At 39.5% G+C, this 19,864-nt stretch overlaps 1 protein-coding gene across 6 annotated transcripts in view; it reads right to left on the reverse strand.

Annotated features, from left to right (window-relative positions):
* Positions 1–17,965, reverse strand: part of tp63 (tumor protein p63) — a 46,236-nt gene extending 28,271 nt beyond the window's left edge. For 2 of the 6 annotated variants that reach the window (XM_051377950.1, XM_051377960.1), the window contains exon 1: positions 3,612–3,753. In XM_051377950.1, coding sequence (XP_051233910.1) covers positions 3,612–3,664 — 53 coding nt within the window. In that variant the 5' untranslated portion in view covers positions 3,665–3,753. Of the gene's footprint in view, positions 1–3,611; positions 3,754–17,918 lie in introns of those variants that run through there. The other 4 variants (XM_051377954.1, XM_051377951.1, XM_051377952.1 and 1 more) reach the window with 4 other exon arrangements.
* Between the last annotated feature and the right edge of the window lie 1,899 nt (positions 17,966–19,864).

A 19,864-nucleotide genomic window follows, 5' to 3' on the forward strand; every position in this document is an offset into this window, starting at 1 on the left:
CACAGACAGTGTATTTGTTATGGTTGTGATATATTGTCCATAATTATCATTTATTGTAATTATAAGTTGCCTCAGCAGCTTGTCTTATATGGAATCTTAGCTCTAGGCCTATTCAAAAGGCTGTACATACACAGTTTGTATGTGTAACCATAGTTTTGTAAACTTGTACTTCTATGTTTGCATCTTTAAGCTATAAGTTGAATTTGGAATCAAATGTGGTCCAAAAATTAGAAATTATTCAGGCCTATATTGTTTCAGTATTTTTAATTTCACTATCACACTTTTCTTAATATCAGTTGCAGGAGGAAGATATCTATAAATAAATAAATATAAATAAAAAGACTATGGGTTTCGTAGCAGATGCATCCACCATTAGTTTAAAAGAATATATGGCAGTCACAGGAAAAAAACGACAAAACAAATTGAATGAATAAAAAAAACAAATGAGTAAATCGCAGGTAGAGTGGGTGTGGCGTCATCTCTGTCAATGGAGAAGGGAGGATTAAGGTGTGGTCCTCCTACTGACCTCTGCCTCAGTTAAACAGCACTCAATGTATAATTTCCCTTTGAAATAGGCAGATTGGCAGAACTCGTTCAACAGTCACCCCATTATTATTATTATTGTCTTAAAGGCGTTTGAACTTTGTTTCTCAGCATTGTCTGTTGACCATTCAGAATCCAGAATATAATCACAAACGTTGTGCATCAGGTTCAACATGTATCCATGTAAGCCTATAAATACATTTCAGTTTCATTATAATGAGCCTGCACCCTCTGATGTCCTGCAGACTTAAACATTTGTGCTCAATCCAGTTTTAGGGATGCCCATGTTTTCTTACATACAGTATGTGTCTTGTAATTGTAAAAGTTTTCATTATAACTTATTGGACAGTGTTCAAAATGCATTGTTATCTATCCAAGAGCAAGGCCATTTAACAGTATGAAATATATGTCAACTTTCACCTACATGTACATTTTTACAGACTGTATATTGGTTGAGATTAGAATCAGTCAACAGCAGTATAATTTTATGAAATATGGACAATAATAAATAATGAAATTAAATAATTTTGAATGGCGCAATTTTGCCTTAGCTTTACAAATAAAATTTAAAAATCTATTCATTGAATTATTTTTTAAAATTATATTTAAAATGTTAAAAATGTTCAGATTGGAGGGTTTATCCCTGTTCTGGTTGTTGTGTGCTTGTGGGTGTCTGGTTACTCAAAACGTTTTTTAGTTAGCCTGAGGCGAAGGCTGTTCAGCATCCACTTAAAGACAGTGCAGCGCCTCCAGACGAGACTGGGGCAGAGGTCAGCACTAAACAGGGATGGCCATTGTCTCTTGGCAGGTTGGGCACACCGACCGATGAAAATGCAATCAAAACAAACAGCCCAGCCGATCGGGGCCCTTCTCCAGTGTCTTTATTAATCACTTGTTCAAAGGCCCTAAGACCTCTCCCCCTCATCTGTCAGCCCTGGCTGGAAGAGGGACATGACTGCAAAACAATAGAAAGCCCCAAAGTTTCTCCTCCTCTCATCCCCTTACTTTTATAGAAGTGAAACAGTCTGAAGTCAAATCCTCTAAGGCAAAGGGTTTGGAATGCAAAGAAAATAAGCGAGGAGATGAGAATTAGTGGACCAAGAAGATACCTTGATACTTGAAAGCTGAATAAAATCTAAAAAAATCAACACTATAGAAAATTAATGCAACCAAAACATTCCTTGTTCAAAATAAGATGAAAGCCCCACTGGTAGCAGGTTTGCTTTGAAAGCATTATATAAAAGGTTTTAAAGATGTAGCAGTGTAGTTATCAAGGTCGAATATATTAATTATTGTAAGGCTGAACTTTCTGTTTGATCAAAGCACAGCGCTTGATGCGTGCTACAAGGACACTGTGACATTGCATTAAAACAATGCGCCAAATAATGTGTAATAAAAACAATTATTATATAAAGACTACATATAAAATATTTAAAACACAATACAGTTTGTTAGCAGTAATAAAATCATGTGAACCAGACAGAAATGAGTGCAGTACAGCACAAATGGAAGCAGAATAAAGAACAAGGAAACACTGTATTGATTTAGTGTCATCTGAAAAAGACAACATGAATGTATAACTCTGAACACAATAATTATTATTGATTAGACACGCTGTGGGAATGTAGTGGAGTGACTTAATTTAACACTGATGAGTTTGCTTTGATATGTACACAGTATACACTGATACATAAATGCACATATATACATATTTTAATTTAATTGTCTATTTGTTTAGTAAGCCTGCAAGTGGTAACATCTACACTATATTGATAAATGTTATTCATCATATTGATCGATACGTTGTTTTAAAAATTGCAGTATTTAATTTTATTTTATATTTTATCATTAACAGTTGCCTGTTATTTATTGTGTTTTCTTTTTTTTCTGTTTGATGTTCTCTTGTGTTTCATAAATTACCTTATCGTTCCTTTATTGATAACATCTAATTTTAGTTGTCATTGATTTAATAATTTTTTGGTCAGATGCCTCTATAAACTCTTTAGCATTGTTGTTTACACTTTATTTGGATATTCCTCCACCTACAGACAGTTTGTAGAGTAACATTTGAACAACTTATTTAACAACTAATTATTAGTTATATTCAATAACCGAATCTGACATTACACCAGTGTGATGGTTAAGGTTTGGTTCGGTTTCATGAACTGTCACAAATACTCTATAGATAATCTGTTAAACATCTACAGACAAAGCAAAACAGTTGAAATGTTACAAATACTCTAGAAACTATCTGTAGGCAGACTATCCAAATAATAAAATATCCAAATAACCCTAACCAAAAGTGTTGGGGGTTTTTTTTTATCTCAGAAGAACACAAGCGTGTTTTAATCCTTTATTGTATTATGTTTGTATCTTGTGCTAATAAATTAACAGCTCTAAATGTAATGTATAAGCAGAACTGCCAGTGAAGCAACATAATGTTGACATTGTGTTATCATTGTGACTTTGGCAGAAATATAGAGGACATTTATGATCCAAGATACACAAGATACAGTAGTACAGTAAAATGCAACTAAACTACATGCATCTGATAAAATGGTTTCATTCTGTCATCTTTCATTCTAGATGAAAACATCTGCAAAATATCTTAAATGTTTTTAAATGATGCATTAAACGGGCATTGAAATGACCAACAGTATTCGACAGTAAGGATCAGAAGAAGGCCAAGCAACCGCAATGCCACTTCGGCCGTGATGGCCCTTTACACATGCATTGTTGCCATAAGTATGCCACACTTATAAATATATCAGGACAGAGCGGCAGCTGAGGATCCAGGCAGAAACAACTGTTCTCAGGCCACTTTGGACCTCCAGACAGTACCAGTCTGAGTGGCGGACCAGGTCAAACACAGAACAGGGAGATTCCCAGCCTGTTCAATAAGTCACATCTTCTCTATTTGCTCTGTTCAGTACATGTAAAAGATTAAAGCTGAATACACATTTGCCAAATTGTTCCACATTATAAATCCATGCACTATGCCAATTAAGTGTAAAGATTTAATATCTAATTCTGTTAGTCATCAGTTTATACAGTATGTATGTACTCACCGGTGAAAGGGAAACTCTGGGTAATACTGCACAGCTGTGTAAGGTGAATTCATGTTGTCATGCCAGACTTCACTTTGCTGAGATCTTCAAAACGATCAGCTCGTCATAAAGGCACATGTATCAACAGCTGTGCATAAGCTACAAGAATAAATACAAATAATGAAAAATAAATAAATAAATACAAAAAATAAACAAACAGGCCTGGATTAAAGTGCCGGAGGGTACAGTGCAGAGTGGAGAAAGTCTGAGAGATGTTTTGAATTTAGGTATTTTTTCTTAGGCTACCCAACAAATAGGAGGGGCTTGTGCCAGCTCTCTGACCAATCCCCATCTACAGTTGGACAAGATATCACTCACTCTCAGTTGCTAGGATATACATATCAAGCAACTACATTTGACCCTGCACCTCCCCACCCAACAAACACAGCTAGCCACTATCCTGAAAAGCTCACCCCTACTCTACTCCTCCATGTGGTCCTCTGGCCAGTTCTGACATTTCCACCCAGATTTCCAAGTGGTTTGCGGGTTGAGGACACATCTGTTGCGTCACGCTTCTCACCAAAGCCCGGGAGGATCTGGGCATGCTGAACATAGCCATAAATACACGTAGCTGAACACCAGAGATGGTTGATTCTGTGCCGATTCAGCAAAAGCATGAAGATTCATTTAATGAAACAACAAAAATCACCTAAATATTTGGTTTTAAGGAAGTGAAACATGCTCTTTGGCGAAGATCTCACATGTCTAATGAGATGTTAGTGGAGGGTAGTTGGTGAAAATATGACCCTTAGCTGAAAACGAGAAGCAAAGGGCCCTCCTATATCTTCTTTAGGCTTAAGCAGACACTAGACAAAATATTGTGGTTTGAAAATCCTTTACAGTAGCCTACATAAACTCTTAAGCACGCACATGTATCGTGCCACATCCTGGCACATTCTTCCGATTCAACATCCGACTCTCCCTCTCACCCAAGCAGTATGACACTGTAAACCTAGAGGTCTTGTGTGGTTTTCAGAGATAAACTGCAGATGAATCAGCGGTCTAAAATAAAAGGTAGGGTCACAGCGGGGGGAATGATAATAAATAGATGTGGTGTATCCAGGGGACACAAACCTCTAAGCTGCTCTCTTGTACTTATAATAAAGACATACAGTCTCTCTCCCCTCTGACTGCCTGCTGTGCACCTAAGAGAGACAGCAGACGTGCATACTGTGTGCCAACCTGGTGACGTGACACTGTGGTCACACAGCTGTTATTTTGAAGACCTAACCAAGCACAAATGTTAGCTATCACACAAGAACTTCATATTAAAATTGTCACACTCAGCCACTTACTCAGTAAACAGGCCCAAAGTGATCGATCAAACACAGATTTCCTTTATGTTTACAGTGGTCATAAGTAATATACCGCTGGCATTCACATTGATATCTGTAAAGTAAATCTGTGTGCTTATGTGACTCCCTGATATTTTGGAGATATATTAGTGTTTATATAGTATAGTGTCTATGCTATGCTACTGGCTCTGTGGGGTTAGAGGTTCATTTTGTGCTAGACGCTAACATGAGCATGCTTACATTCTGATGTTTAGCAGGTAATGTTTACCCTGGCCATGGTTTTCTGTGTTAGCATGCTAACTTTAGCCCATTAGCACTAAATAAAATTAAAAAAAATGCAAAAGGCCCTATCTAGAGCTAGTGTTTGTCCGTTCTAGGCTACTGTACAAATATGGCGGTTTAAAATGTTGGACTCAAAGAGACTTGCAAAACAGCTCATTCTAAGGTAACAGAAACACAACAATTCATATTTTCAGGTGATTATACACTAACGAAACCATAACATTATATTCCATTTCTGCCTATAGATCACTGCACTTAAAGTATTACCAAAGTCATTATAATTCATTAGTAATAATTAATTCAGAGGGACATGAATCTATGTTGGCTACACATTTTTGTGACCCATCAATAGTAAAGGAGACACTAAAAAACAACCACATGGTGGCGCTAGACAAGAAAATCAGGGATTACCAAAGCCATTAGGATTCATCCTTTGGGGACTCAATCTGTAAAAACTTTTGAGTGGAAAGTTCCAAAGTGGAACAACCAACCGACACTGCCATTCCTAAAAATACATTTTATAAAAGTTTGATTGTAGATGAAGCTGTAGTTGTTGATGTAGAATATTACACAGGATTTGGACTCCAGTATCTAGAGATGCAATATTATTCCATAAAACTCACTTTTATCAGATTTTCTGAAAAAGTTGGTTCATGGATAAAATAAAGAATAGCTGGATGTCAAACCTTGAAGAAGATATCACGGCTGTTACCATGTGCACTGAAGCACAACAAGTGCCACTGAACTGTGACTGAGTGTCTTAGCAACTATCCCCCAAGGTCACTGCTGGAAATATCACTTGTTGTTAATCAGCTTGCTCTCTTAGATTAAGTTCCCCAGTTGGAAAACATAGTTCAATCTCTGATCACATAAACACAACTACACTAAAAACTTACTTGTAAAAGTTCAGGGTGATTATTATGTTATTAATACAAAAAAATCCCTCTAATAAACCATTTACACACACTGTAGCTTTGACCGTGTCTGCCTATCAACATAACAAGGACAAACTGACCTCAAGATGTCATTAAATCTGATATTTACAACGACATCTGAAACCCTTACATCATTAATTACTCTAAGGCTTAAACGTTGGAAACCAGTCACCGAACCCCTATTACTTCATTTGAGATGTATGTGTGTGTTTATGAGTTGGCAGCTACGTCAGTGACATCTCTGGTACTGTCATCAGTAGGAGTGCACATATGTCTAATGTGGTTATTATCCTCGCAAGGCTCTGATTTGAGAGCGCTAAGCTTGCTTTAATCTGCAATTGTACTGCAGTCAAAACCATAGATGGCAACCAGCCTGTGTGACTGTACAGCCAATATCACTTTAATTCATTTTGGTGTGTTCATTGTCCTGAAGGCATTATAAGGCCCCATTCACACAGCCTTATTAATGTCAAGAGTTTACATACGGGATGCCAAAGAGCAGTTGGTGGAGCAGCTGATGAAGTAGCTCGACGTTTGCTGCACTATGGAGAGATGTATTATCAGTGTCAGTCACATACACCACACTGTGGCCAATCACTCTCACACCGTGAGGGGGTTATGTGGGCATACTTGTGTGCGTCTGTGTGTATATTCCAGTTGGTGACTAATGCAGGGGAAATCCAGATGAGTCAAAACTACCAGTGTCCGGTGCAGTGTCTGAGAGGTGATAATTTACAGCCTATGCACTAAACTGCCCAGCAACTTGGCATTGTTCATAACATCTCTATAGGGAAACCACTATTTTAACTGACAATATGTCGGGGGAAGTTCATGGGGCCGTCAAGCATTATGGTCGAGAACATGAGTCCACTGCTCCTATGAAACAACAAAATGAATCAAAAACTTTAAGCAGAGCATATAAATTCAGTTCCTGGAGCGTGGAATATTTTCAGCCCCATAGAACCGGTCCTGCACCTCCATAACGGCGCTAAAGATAAAAAGCTGTAAACTATCATGAGTTTTTTCATGTGACCAGTAAAACCTGTATTTCTATTCACTGAATCACATTTGCAGGAATATTCAGACTCCCAGACAATTATTGATGCTTTCCCACGATGCGATTCAAGTTTTTTTTGTGTGTGTCTTTTCTCACAATGACTTTTGCACCAGATATCAGGCTGTTGTCACGTTGGGAAAATCAATCTTGCCTGCAGCAACAAAAAGGCAGTGAGCCAAAGCTGAGTAATGTATCCAGTCAGTTGAAACCACATTTGTTTGTTAGATGCTTATACACCATATGAGTGATGATGATGATAATTATGATTATTATAATTATTATTATTCTGTATTAATTTGTTATAATGGAAGTGGAGAACAAACATTTTAACAAGATAAAAAACTGGAAACAACTGGAAAATAATAAACGTATACAATATAAATATGAAGTATACAAGGTCCAGTGTTTAACATTTAGGAGGATCTATTGGTAGAAATGGAATATAATATCATCATAATATTTTCATTAGTGTATAATCATCTGAATATTGGAACTGTGTTTTCATTACATTAAAATGAGCAGTTTTTATCTACATACACCGGGGGTTGCCTTCTATGGAGCCCACCATGTTTCTACAGAAGCCCAGAACGGACAGACCGAACACTGGCTCTACACAGGGCCTTTCAGGTTTTTTGCAAGTTTCATCAAATACAGTCGCAAGCTGTGTTCAGTTTGTTTCAATCTGCAACTTCACTGCTATATTCCACTAAATCCTACACACTGGTCCTTTAAAAAGCAGCATTCATTCATATTTTTTTTTTTATTTCCTTACTTTTTCACAACATAAATCTTCATTTGGAGTCGTGTGTCCGGTGACCTTTAAGCCCAACATTTACTCTTTTCAATTTGTTCTGTCTACTTCAACTCCTGAGGGAAATACTGGGCTCTTTAACTGCTAAATGTTAGCAAATAGCTAGTGAACACAGTTACTAACTAGCATTAGGTGCTAATTTTGTCTTTCAGCTGTTCGGTTCTGGGCAGGTAGCACACAGTCCGTTTAACATGCTGCCTGCTTGGGCTGGAACCAAGGTTGTTTTAGAAAGTGAGAGCTTTAGAAAACCAAAACAAAGGGGGTCACCTGGTAGAGCTGGCAACCCATGTACCAAGGCATGTACAAAGAGTCTTTGCTGCAGCAGCCATAGGTTTGAATCCGACCTGAGGCCCTTTGCTGCATGTCATCCCCTCTCTCTCCACCCTTTCCTGTCTCTCTTCAGCTGTCCTATCTCAAATAAGGGGAAAAGACCCCCCAAAACAACGATAGAAAACAAAAATAATGAGCTAAAAGTGGCTAAAAGCTCAGTAGAGCTAACAGGAATCAAGTAATTGGGTGATAATTCGATGTGGGTTATTACAAGTTACTAAAGCTTCAACTGACGATTATTTTCTTAATAAATCGATTCATTATTATTTCTGTGAGCCCAGGGTGGTGTACTGAAATGTACTGTGTTGATGTTTGTTGATGGCCAAAATACAGACATTCAGTTTACTTCCATATATGACAAAGAAAAGCTTCAGATCCTCACATTTGAGAATCTGGAACCAGTGATGTTTGACATTTTTGCTTAAAAATATCGGAACTGATTAATTGTTTCAGCTACACCGTCCACATTACATACAGCCTGTTTGATCTGTTGTTATTACAAAAAATACCCTACTAATTAGTGTATCTTTAAGTTCACGTTTGATTTTATGGAAAACATTGGTATGTTTATGTACCTTAACTGGAATTACTCATTTATTAATGGGTTGTAATGCACTAATATTAAGGGGTAATCTGAATGCAGACTTTTCAAAAAAGGAGGCGGGTATAAAGGGGAGCACTGCTTTCAGAGAACAACACTGAAAACAGTGTTTCCTCAAACAGAACCTTGGCTACAGTATGGTAGATCTGGATAACCAGCAGGCCACAATGGATTGCAGAATAAACAAAAACATGAAACTGTGGTTTAAAACCTGTTCCGGTTCAAACAGTACCAGTGGATCACTTTGTTTTTCTTCCCAAGAGCATAGAATCCCATAACGGACTAGAAGCGGAGAACTTCTGGTTAACACAATCAAAGCTTCCCTCCAACCAGTCCCAGATCTGAGAAGCAGACAACCAGTGAACCACGAACCATCAATCACAGCTAATCCAACACTAAACCTGTCTTTGCTGTCTTTTGATGTCAGTCAACATCACTCATGTGGTGGTATTAGCATAACGCAGTATAATTTCACATTCACAATGGGGAAATGAACTGAAACATGTGCTAGCATATAATTACACAAATAATTGCCTAATGTGATATTCAAGTGGTCTACACTGAAATAAACGTGCGCCTCAGCTTACTGCTAAATCTTGCTCATTAGCAAACTAAAGATAAAATGTAACTCAACCATTATCACCTCAGGTAAGTTACATATGCATAACTGAAAATGCTCACTGCAACTAAACATGTTCCTCTGCCTTACTAATCATTTCTAGGCAGACGATTTATTAGGGTTAGAAGGTGATCATCCTCTCAATTGAAAGGACTCAGGAGCTGGGTGATGATATTTTACACTGAAAGAGCAGGTGTTCCCGGGACCTGCTTCAGCACTTCTGTGAGGTAATACAATCTTTCATATTCTAACTTTCAGAAATATAGTCCATGATGTAAAAGTTGTGGACCGGTGTTTAGCAACCACACCGCCGGTCTCCTGGCAACAGGTTGACAAGTATGATTGGTCTGCCCCTCAACCCATTAAAAAGCATGTATGCGTAGGACATAATGATGCCTGGGGGCAGCTCAAAGACACATTACCCCCCCATCCATGAGCTTACACTCGTCCACATGTAATCTAAGCGAGGGGTTGAAGTGTCCTTTGTCACCGGATACGCTTTAAAAATAAAACACGCTGTCAATGTTCTGGGATGCTTGAATGAAAGTGGATCTTTCAGAGGCATTTCTTAGAGTCTCTGATGAGTAGATGGATATAGTTCATCTGCAACATACCAAAGCCATCAAACAATTACACATCCAACATGCTGTGCATCGCGCTGCCAGAACAAAAACTCCCTAAATACCACAAAACTGGGACATCGTCATTTTCTCTTTTATATAGAAGAAAACAAATCTTGCATTCACATAAGCCTCAATTCATGAGAGAGCATATGGTGCCGGCTTAACAGGAGGAGAAAGGCTTGCTTTCATTGGTGCTGATTTCACTGTTAAATTCCAATCATGAGTCACAGTCAATAAAACAGGATCGGCCTCAACATCCAACAATGACCTTGATTTTATTAGTTTTGTCATTCTTTTTTTTGCCGACCTATTTTTCATGTACATGAGGTGACGTTAGCTCATGTGAAGACCCGTGTAATCCTTTTCGCTAATTGATAGGCTCAGAGAATTTACATTGCAATGACCACATATGAAAGTTGATCCAGGAGAGCAGGAGGCAGTAGGAAAGGAGCGTTTGCGGTGTCAGGTAGACCAGGTTCCTGCGGGATAACGTCACACGTCAGTCTCTGCTAGTGAGAAGGTTTTGTGATTGTGTCTGTTTAGGTGCCATGGCACTGGCTGTGCAGGGAGCTTGTGTGAAACAGACATGGCAACACGCTGAAGGCCAGTTCCGCTCTTCTCGTCTTACTCTTGCTATAGCCGTACATGATGTCTCTATCTGATGCCAAATCATGCCAGTGCTGCAAAAGGCCTCCACAGCAGGTGATGTGGTGTTTTCAGGATACAGATGCTGATCGAGTAGAACAGACCTCCACTTCTGATAAGTTCATGAACGACGGTGTCAGTGTCAGCCTCTAACTTTACAGAACCAAAGTGGAGTGAGTTACTTGGCAGCGTGTCTGAGTTACACCTGGCTCAGCGCTGAATTTCAAACACCTTCTGTTAGTCATAAACCTGTACCACAATCAAATCACAGTTCTGATACAGATCTCATACCAGACACAAGATATCCCTACTATGTTATTTTATCATCTACAGTATTTCTGTGAAGACTCAGGTTTAAACAAGATTAATGAAGAAAAAGGTTCTTGATTAAGCAACTTTTACTAGTAATTTTAATTTCTATTCAGTTTTGTAAGATACAGAAACATTCCTGATTAAGTACTTTTTAATTGGTATGTAGTTTTCACAGTACAAATACAAATTACAAAATTAAGTCAGTGTCACGTAAAATTGCTAAAGCAACTTGATGAAGAATGTTTCTTTTAGGTTACAAAAGTTAATAGAGTTAGTTTTACTTACAATTGGTTAAATTAACTGGTTTTACAGTGTATACTTTTTTATACATTCTTATTTTTGCAAAATGATGGTATCATACGTAGCTTCATATAGAATTTAAGTTACTTCACCAAGAGAACATACTACTTTACTCAACGTTATCATCCATGTGATGAAATGTAACTGAGGACATTACATTTACATTTATTTTGGACTCTTTCAAGGAGGGGTTTGACATTTTGGGTAATACGTTTGCTTTCTTGCCGGGAGTTAGATGAGAAGATCAGTATACCACTCTCATGTTTGTACGGTCAATATGAAGCCACAGCCAGCAGCTTTTTAGCTTAGCTTAGCACAAAGACTTGGAGGGGTAAACAGTTAGCCTGGTTCTGTCCACAGGTAGAAAATGCATCCTAAAGCTCACTAAATAAGTCATTACATCAGGTCATAAATTAGTTCCAGTGCTTAATCCCACATAAACCATATCTTTTCATACACCTTTTTACATTTTGGGATTTGTATGGATACAATAAGATACAAAATATCTATAGGTATAGGGTTAGGGGTAGCTAGCTGTCCCCCCCTGCTAAGCTAACTGCCAGCTGGCATATATATATATATATATATATATATATATATATATATAAAATGGGGTGGTATCTGTGTGTCATCCTCAAGCTCGGGTCCTCTACCAGAGGCCTGGGAGTTTGAGGGTTCTGCGCAGTATCATAGCTGTTCCTAGGACTGCGCTCTTCTGGACTGAGGCTTCTGATGTTGTTCCTGGGATCTGTTGGAGCCACTCCCCCAGTTTGGGGGTCACTGCCCCGAGTGCTCCTACTACCACGGGGATCACGCTTGCCTTGACCTTCCACATCTGCTCCAGCTGTTCTTTCAACCCTTGGTACTTTTCAACCATTTCGTGTTCCTTCTTTCTGATGTTGGCGTCTGCTGGTATGGCCATATCTATCACCACTGCTTTCTTCTGCTCCTTGTCTACCACCACTATGTCCGGTTGGTTAGCCAGGACCTGTTTGTCAGTCTGGAAGCTGAAGTCCCACAGCACCTTGGCCCTGTTGTTCTTAGCCACTTTCTGTGGTGCGGCCCATTGGGATTTGGGTACTTCTATTCCATACTGGGTACAGATGTTCCTGTACACTATTCCAGCCACTTGGTTGTGTCTCTCCATGTACGCTGACCCGGCTAGCATCTTACACCCTGCTACTATGTGCTGGACTGTCTCAGGGGCATCTTTGCATAGTTTGCATCTTGGGTCAGATCTACTCTTGTAGATCTTGGCCTCTATGGCTCTCTAGGGCCTGTTCTTGTGCTGCCATGATCAGTGCCTCTGTGCTGTCTCTGAGCCCAGCCTTTTCTAGCCATTGGTAGGTCTTCTCGATATCAGCCACTTCTTCAATTTGGCGGTGGTACATGCCATGTAGGGGCTTGTCCCTCCAGGTTGTCTGTTCCTCTTCCTCCGTACTCTAATCGGGTTTTGTTGCCTGAGACATTCACCTAGCAGTTCATCCTTTGTGGCCATTTTTCTGATGTACTCTTGGATTTTTGATGTTTCATCCTGGATAGTGGCCTTGATGCTCACTAGTCCTCGGGCCTCCCTCTTTCCGCTTAGCGCACAGTCTCAGGGTGCTGGATTTGGGGTGAAACCCTCCATGCATGGTGAGGAGCTTTCTTGTCTTGATATCTGTGGCTTCTATCTCCTCCTTTGGCCAGCTTATGATCCCATCAGGGTATCTGATGACTGGTAGTGCATACATGTTGATGGCTTGGATCTTGTTCCTGCCATTCAGCTGACTTTTCAGGACCTGCCTTACTCTCTGGAGGTATTTGGTTTTGGTTGACTTCCTTGCGGCTTCCTCATGGTTTCCATTAGCCTGTGGGATACCAAGGTATTTGTAGCTGTCTTGGATATCACCTATGTTGCCCTCTGGTAGGTCAACCCCTTCAGTTCTGATCATCTTGCCTCTCTTTGAGACCACCCGGCCGCACTTGTCCAATCCGAATGACATCCCTATGTCGTTACTGTAGATCCTGGTGGTGTGGATCATTGAGTTGATTTCTCGCTCATTCCTGGCGTACAGTTTGATGTCATCCATGTAGAGCAGGTGGCTAATTGTTGCTCCACTTCGGAATTGGTACCCGTAACCACTCTTTGTGATGATTTGACTGAGGGGGTTCAGGCCTATGCAGAACAGCAGTGGTGATAGCGCATCTCCTTGGTATATGCCTGTGCTAGCACTGTTTGTAAGGTTAATAGCTCCACAGTGAGTCTTTTAATAAGCTTTTAACCAGACAGTAACATGCTGTACATCCCAGCTGAGTCCTGCATGTCATCCACTCTCTCTCTCCCCAACTTTTCTGATACTCTTTCCTGTCACTATCCAAAAAAACAACAACAACAACAAAATGCCAAATGATAAAAAAATAATATTTTCAGTTCAGTTTCAAAATTCTGTATCAATTATTCGTGAATAAACGTCTTGCCAAAATGTATTTGGGTTTACTGGTCCAGTCTACACACGTGTTTACTATTTATTATATTATTATTGGTATAATGCAGGTGATTGCCACTGTCAAACTGAAACTGTGTGCAGAAACTCCACAAGAGAATATAAATAATAGATGTGCATATTTATATGTTCAGCTCAGTTGCTGAAGATGTTTCTTACTGTGGGGAGAACGTTTTCATGAAGTCCCATAATGAAAGATATGTGTAAAACACTCCAGAAGCACAGAAGGCAACCACTGCCTATCACATGTAGAAATAGACCTTTTTCATAGCAACCATTTTGACGTGCAATTGTGGGGTAAACATGGGTGTTACCAATGTTTCTAATTAAGGCTCTGTTCCATTTAGTGTAGTTCCAGTGAGCCAACATGCACAATAGCAGCACCCTGACGCTGCTTGACCTGAATGAAACAGAACCTTTATTACTATCGTTGGTAACACATGTGTTTACCCTACTATTTCAAAATGGCTGCTGTGAAAAAGGTCAATAGCAACAAATCTCAGCCTTATTGTTCTACTTCAGACAAACTCAGACCAAAGGAAGGTTGACCGGAACAGAGATGAGTGTTAAATTGCCTCTTGAAATTCCTGTTAAAATGTTAATCTCATAATAACCAATAATCACCCAATGTCAGAAAAGCGTAAAAAATCGAGGTTTGTCAGATTACCAAAGAACATTATGTTTGAAATGCGTTGCTATGCTTGCATGAAATATACTGTTGTTGCTTTGTGTGTTTGTTTTTGCTTTGTAATACAAGGAGTCAGTATTAACCAAGCAGGAAAATAACAGGTCTGAAAAACAAATCCGTTCTTAAGACTACAGGAGGCTGGCTGAGAAGGTTGCAGGACAGGTTTGTTGAGCCTCAGGGGCCTGCGGATCCCATTCGGCTGCTGCACTCAGGCTCTCCTCACTCAGCTCTTACAGTACAGCTTGTTGCTTCTACATAAGGCACATAAACCATTTGAAATATGTGTAATCCTGACAGACGCTCATATGCAGCTAAGTTAAGTGATCCCAAAAGATCTCGGAGTCATGCCACTCTCACTTAGCTAGAGTCTGAGAACCCCCCCCCCGCGCGATGACAAATCTCTGAACTTTCACTGCTAAAGTAAACACATCAAGCTGTTGGTAAGTTTAAATGAATGCATGGCCAGTGCTGTTTTGGGTGCTATACGATACACATTGTTGGCTGTTGGCATCCATTATTCCACCGGTTTTGTTTGGGGAAAAAAAATGGAAGAGTGGAAAATGTGATGAATATGTCATCAGTCAGCTTTTCCATGTAATCTACAGCCGCAAAATTGCTCCTTTTCAGCCCCACCCCATTCTGACACAGCCAAGTGCTTAGTTGCAACACACACACACACACACACACACACATACACACACACACACACACACACACACACACACAGACACACACAGACACACACACACACACACACACACACACACACACACACACACACACACACACACAAGCCTCTCCAACACCCTCAGGTGGACTGCACTGATAGCAAAGGATGGGAAAGAGATCAACCGTGGGGTGAACTCGGACGAAAGTTCAAGTGCCAAACTTACTGTAAGGTGATTCTGTGAAGGCATTTCTATAGAATGCACATACACACACACACACAGACAGACACACACACGGAGGCGTCATCACACCTCTTCTCCCTCCGTCAGTATTAGTCACAGAGAGTCATTGCACAAAGAAAAGAAGCTTATCTTTCACCATGCGAGGCCTTTCAAAACATCAAGCTACCCCACTTATCAAAACAATTTTTAAAGGGGTTGAATAGATTTCAGCAATGCCAGGAAGTGCAGAAATGTAACTTAAGTCATTTCGGGCTTGGTTCAGATCATGTTGAACTGACCGAGGAGCGTCTGTGACCAATCTGCACTACGTGCCAGAGTCAGAGCTGTGTGCACCGTGGCACAACAGGAAATGCCACAGCCATGTCAGTGGCACCTAGTGTCTCATGGCAGACTGAACACTGCTGGAATGTAAACTCTGTCCACACACAGACATCACACCCGTCAGCGCTGCCTGACCAATAGCAAGGTGTCACAGTGCCACCAGCAGGTTTTGAAACAAAGGACAAAAAACAGTTTGTTTTAAAAAAGCCCTTTCCAGGAGGAAACCCATCTCCAGGATCACCCAGTGAGCACTGAGAGCACGTAGGCATACTGTTTATTTCTCAGCTCGGGTCCAGCTGTGATTCTCTTCAGGTAAAACATAGGCTGCATCTCATCAGTACGTGCCTGCAGATCTTATAAATCAGGCCCCCTGAAGGCTGCGGGCATGTGAGCCGTGACAAACGGATTCTGGTTTGCGCCTCCTATAAGCTCCACGTTGAGAAAATATTTACTGTGCATGTAAAGTACGTCCAGGGGCGTCCAGCTCATGTCTACTGAAGGTTAGCAACGGTGGACATCTGGTGAAATTGTAGCCCACAGCTGTCGCCAGCCTGACATCTCCTTGCTCTCAAATTTATCTCCTGCCACTGGGACATCTGCGTACGACATGCCAGCCATATCAAGGACATATTTGCAAACTGTGAGGAGGTTGCTGGGGACACAGTGGCCGACACAAGAAGCCCAGGGGCTGCTGCTGCTGCTGTTGGGCGGAGGGGGTCAGGGGGAAGGGAGAGCTGGGGCACTCACTTAGCGTCAAGCCATCACATTCTTCCCTCCTGTGCCGGAGGTCAGGCTGGGGGACAGTTAAAGGAGCGCTGTCTTTAACTAGGGCTCAGACTGACATCTTAACCTCACTCATAAACTGCTCCACTTGCTGAGGAAACAGACCCCTGAGGCAGAAATGGCCACTGCTCAGACCAGTGTGATTAACATTCTTAAAGGATAATAACACTATTTTGACATATGGCTCATGAGTGGTATGTTTTCAAACTGATAGACTGTGGTTTGGTGTGGGGTTTTGTATGCACCAAAAAGGAAAATAAAGAATTTAAAGAAAATGCCTAAAACATCGCAGCAGTTGAAGTGTTTAAATCATCAGTAAAAGTAGCAGTACCACGCTGTAATACCAATAATACTACTGAAGTATTGAAAATGTTGCTTTAGTAAAACTGCAACAACATGCACTCAAGTAGCTTTTCTAAATATTCCGATGGATGTTTTTTTTAAAATTAAATTGAGGGGAATAATTGCAATAGTAGTTGTGATTTTTTAATTATAATTCATTAAAAAGGCAACTTGTTCCAGTGAAAGTTTGGTGACGTACGGCACAATGGTTTGCACTGGTTTGGACTGGTATAAATAGTAAAATTCACACGAAACTACGATGATTGGTCAAATTTTTGGTAAAGTTGTGGCAATTGAAAAAAAGGTTACATTTTTTTTATTGCGATCTAATAGTTTAAACCTTTTTTAAATTTTGTTCTCTGTTTTTTAATAATGCTATAGATTCACATGAGCCATCGCATTACAAAGCAGAATACACTTTTTAAATACTTTTAACAACAAGCTCAGGATAAAGGTAAAAACAACAACAACAGTAACAATTATTCTACTATTACTAATATTGATAACAACATTAGGACTGGAAGTGGCACAGTTAGTATAAATATGACAGATTTCAAAGTTATATTTTTTTCCCCTAACTCTGCTTAATCAGCAAAATATTCAAATATAATATCAATATTACATTTCCTGCATTTTATGATTACATTTTTACCTTTTAATTGCCCCTCAACTCTGTGACAGTTTCACATACAGTATACACTATCAGCTTGTTCCAGCACTTAACTCAGGATATCTGTCCACACTGAGTGAAACAATCCATCAGATGGGAATATTTCAGATATGTTTTGCATCATTTCATCAACATTTTCTTAAAATTCTGCCTTGCGTATGTGTTACCTCTGGAATCGCCACTATAGAATATGAAGTAAAGCTTTGTGGTGTGAATGAAGCCTGGCTTAATAATAAAGCTGTGAAACATGAACTCACCTGAGAGGTTTAATCCCTGATGAAAGGCCCATTGGACATGATTACACTTACACATTTACAACTGTGTTATTGCAAACTATATTGCAATTTGTAATGTTTGAATAAAACTTACTAGCTGGAGCAGTACCCTTCCTAAGACTGCATATACTGTATCTATGTATGCACGGTATGTAGAAAAAGGCAGAGTGGTGTTTCCCCCTGTTGGCAGGAAAGTGGATGTTAAATAATAAACCCTGAACTTAAATAAATGGCATTTAAGGTTGATTTAAGTTAACGACAAACTACTGTAAATCATAACTCGGACATAAATCAGACATGTTTTCCACCATAGCAATAAAATGTTATCAGGGGCATCGGATTGCAGACAGCTATGACGTGTATGTGTATGTGACTTTAATATGAATGTGGGTTTAGTGTGTGTGTGTGTGTGTGTGTGTGGTGTGTGTGTGTGTGTGTGTGTCTGTGTGTGTGTGTGTGTGTACATGTCTGAGGCTCAGGCCGGTCCCCGTGCAGACTCTGTTCATTCTCTACTGCAGGCTTTCCAGCAGCTTGTCATCAGTGCTTAGCCTCAGCACCGCTGACCGTCTGCCCGCCGTCTAATGGGGGCATCCTAAAACAAGGAGCTGGATGACTGACATGGCAACGCAGATTCACTCTCATATACTGTCTGAAATGTGGAATATGGCAGGGAATGCAATCATCTTCCGCCCAGTGAATAGTCCTCATCTAGTGTTGAATACGTGCCAGTATGGTGATTTTCATCAGTTGCACAAGCTGCATGTACAGACTGGAGCTGCAGCTCACTTGACACTTGACATATCTAACATAATCATACTGGTACACTCTGCTGAGGTTTATTTAAGTAATGACTGAACACTGGGAGTGTATATTTCGTTATTAATTTGCTTCATATAAACCATAACCATATAGTATATAATTTACAACCCTTTTTCTGTGAGGGCTCCAAATGTTTGATCAGTTTTCAACAGTTAGTTACTATAATGTAATGTGATAATAGAGTTCCTTTTTACAATAACCAACTTTAACTAACTATTACAAGCAATTTGCGAATGAGCCCTCACATTTATCTTCTCAGCAGCTTTAAAGCTGCAGTAGGTAACTGTTATAGAAATAACTTTTTGTCATATTTGCTTAAACCTTCACTATATTCTGACAGCAGTATAAGAGGCAGATAATCTGTAAAAAAGTAAGATTCCTCTGGCTCCTCCTCGTGCAACTAATGGCATTTGAAAGAATCCAAGGCACCCAAAAGAAAACAACCAGTCAAGAAAGATGTGAAACACTTGGCGTAACAATATGCTGTGTATAAAATGTATCAATTTATCAACTTTAATACTAACAGTATATTGTTTAATATTGAGGAAAGCAGCATTGGAATGTAACTAAGTATATTTACTCAAGTACTGCACTTGTGTACAATTTATTACTGCACTACATTTATCTGACTGGCTGCAGTTACTATGCAGACTCTGTTTTTATACACAAAATATCAATTTATAAAATTAAAATTAAAATGACCAACATTATATACTGCTTATATATACCTAACTCCACCTAAACGAGCTACAGCATTATTCTTTAGTAACATTAATCCAATAATAAAATATTTTTCAACTGTGGCCATTGTGCTTGCTACATGAGTAATAGTGAATAAAAATTAAGAAAAGGATCTGAATACTGGAAGAAAATGCCTGCAAGGGAAACAAAACTGATGTAATTGTTTGTGGCTGTGGTAGCAATTATTTGTATTTGGTGTTATATTTTTGTCTTACTTATCATACACACATTTGAAATATACCAGCTACATATGGAGGCTCTGGGATGCACAATATCTGTGATTTGGTGATAAGCCTGAAAAAAATGTAATCCTTTAAAACTTAAATGTTAAAGAAAAACCACACTAACATAATTTCCCTTTACTTGAT

Source organism: Dicentrarchus labrax, unplaced genomic scaffold, assembly GCF_905237075.1.
Source record: "Dicentrarchus labrax unplaced genomic scaffold, dlabrax2021, whole genome shotgun sequence".
Taxonomy (NCBI): domain Eukaryota; kingdom Metazoa; phylum Chordata; class Actinopteri; family Moronidae; genus Dicentrarchus; species Dicentrarchus labrax.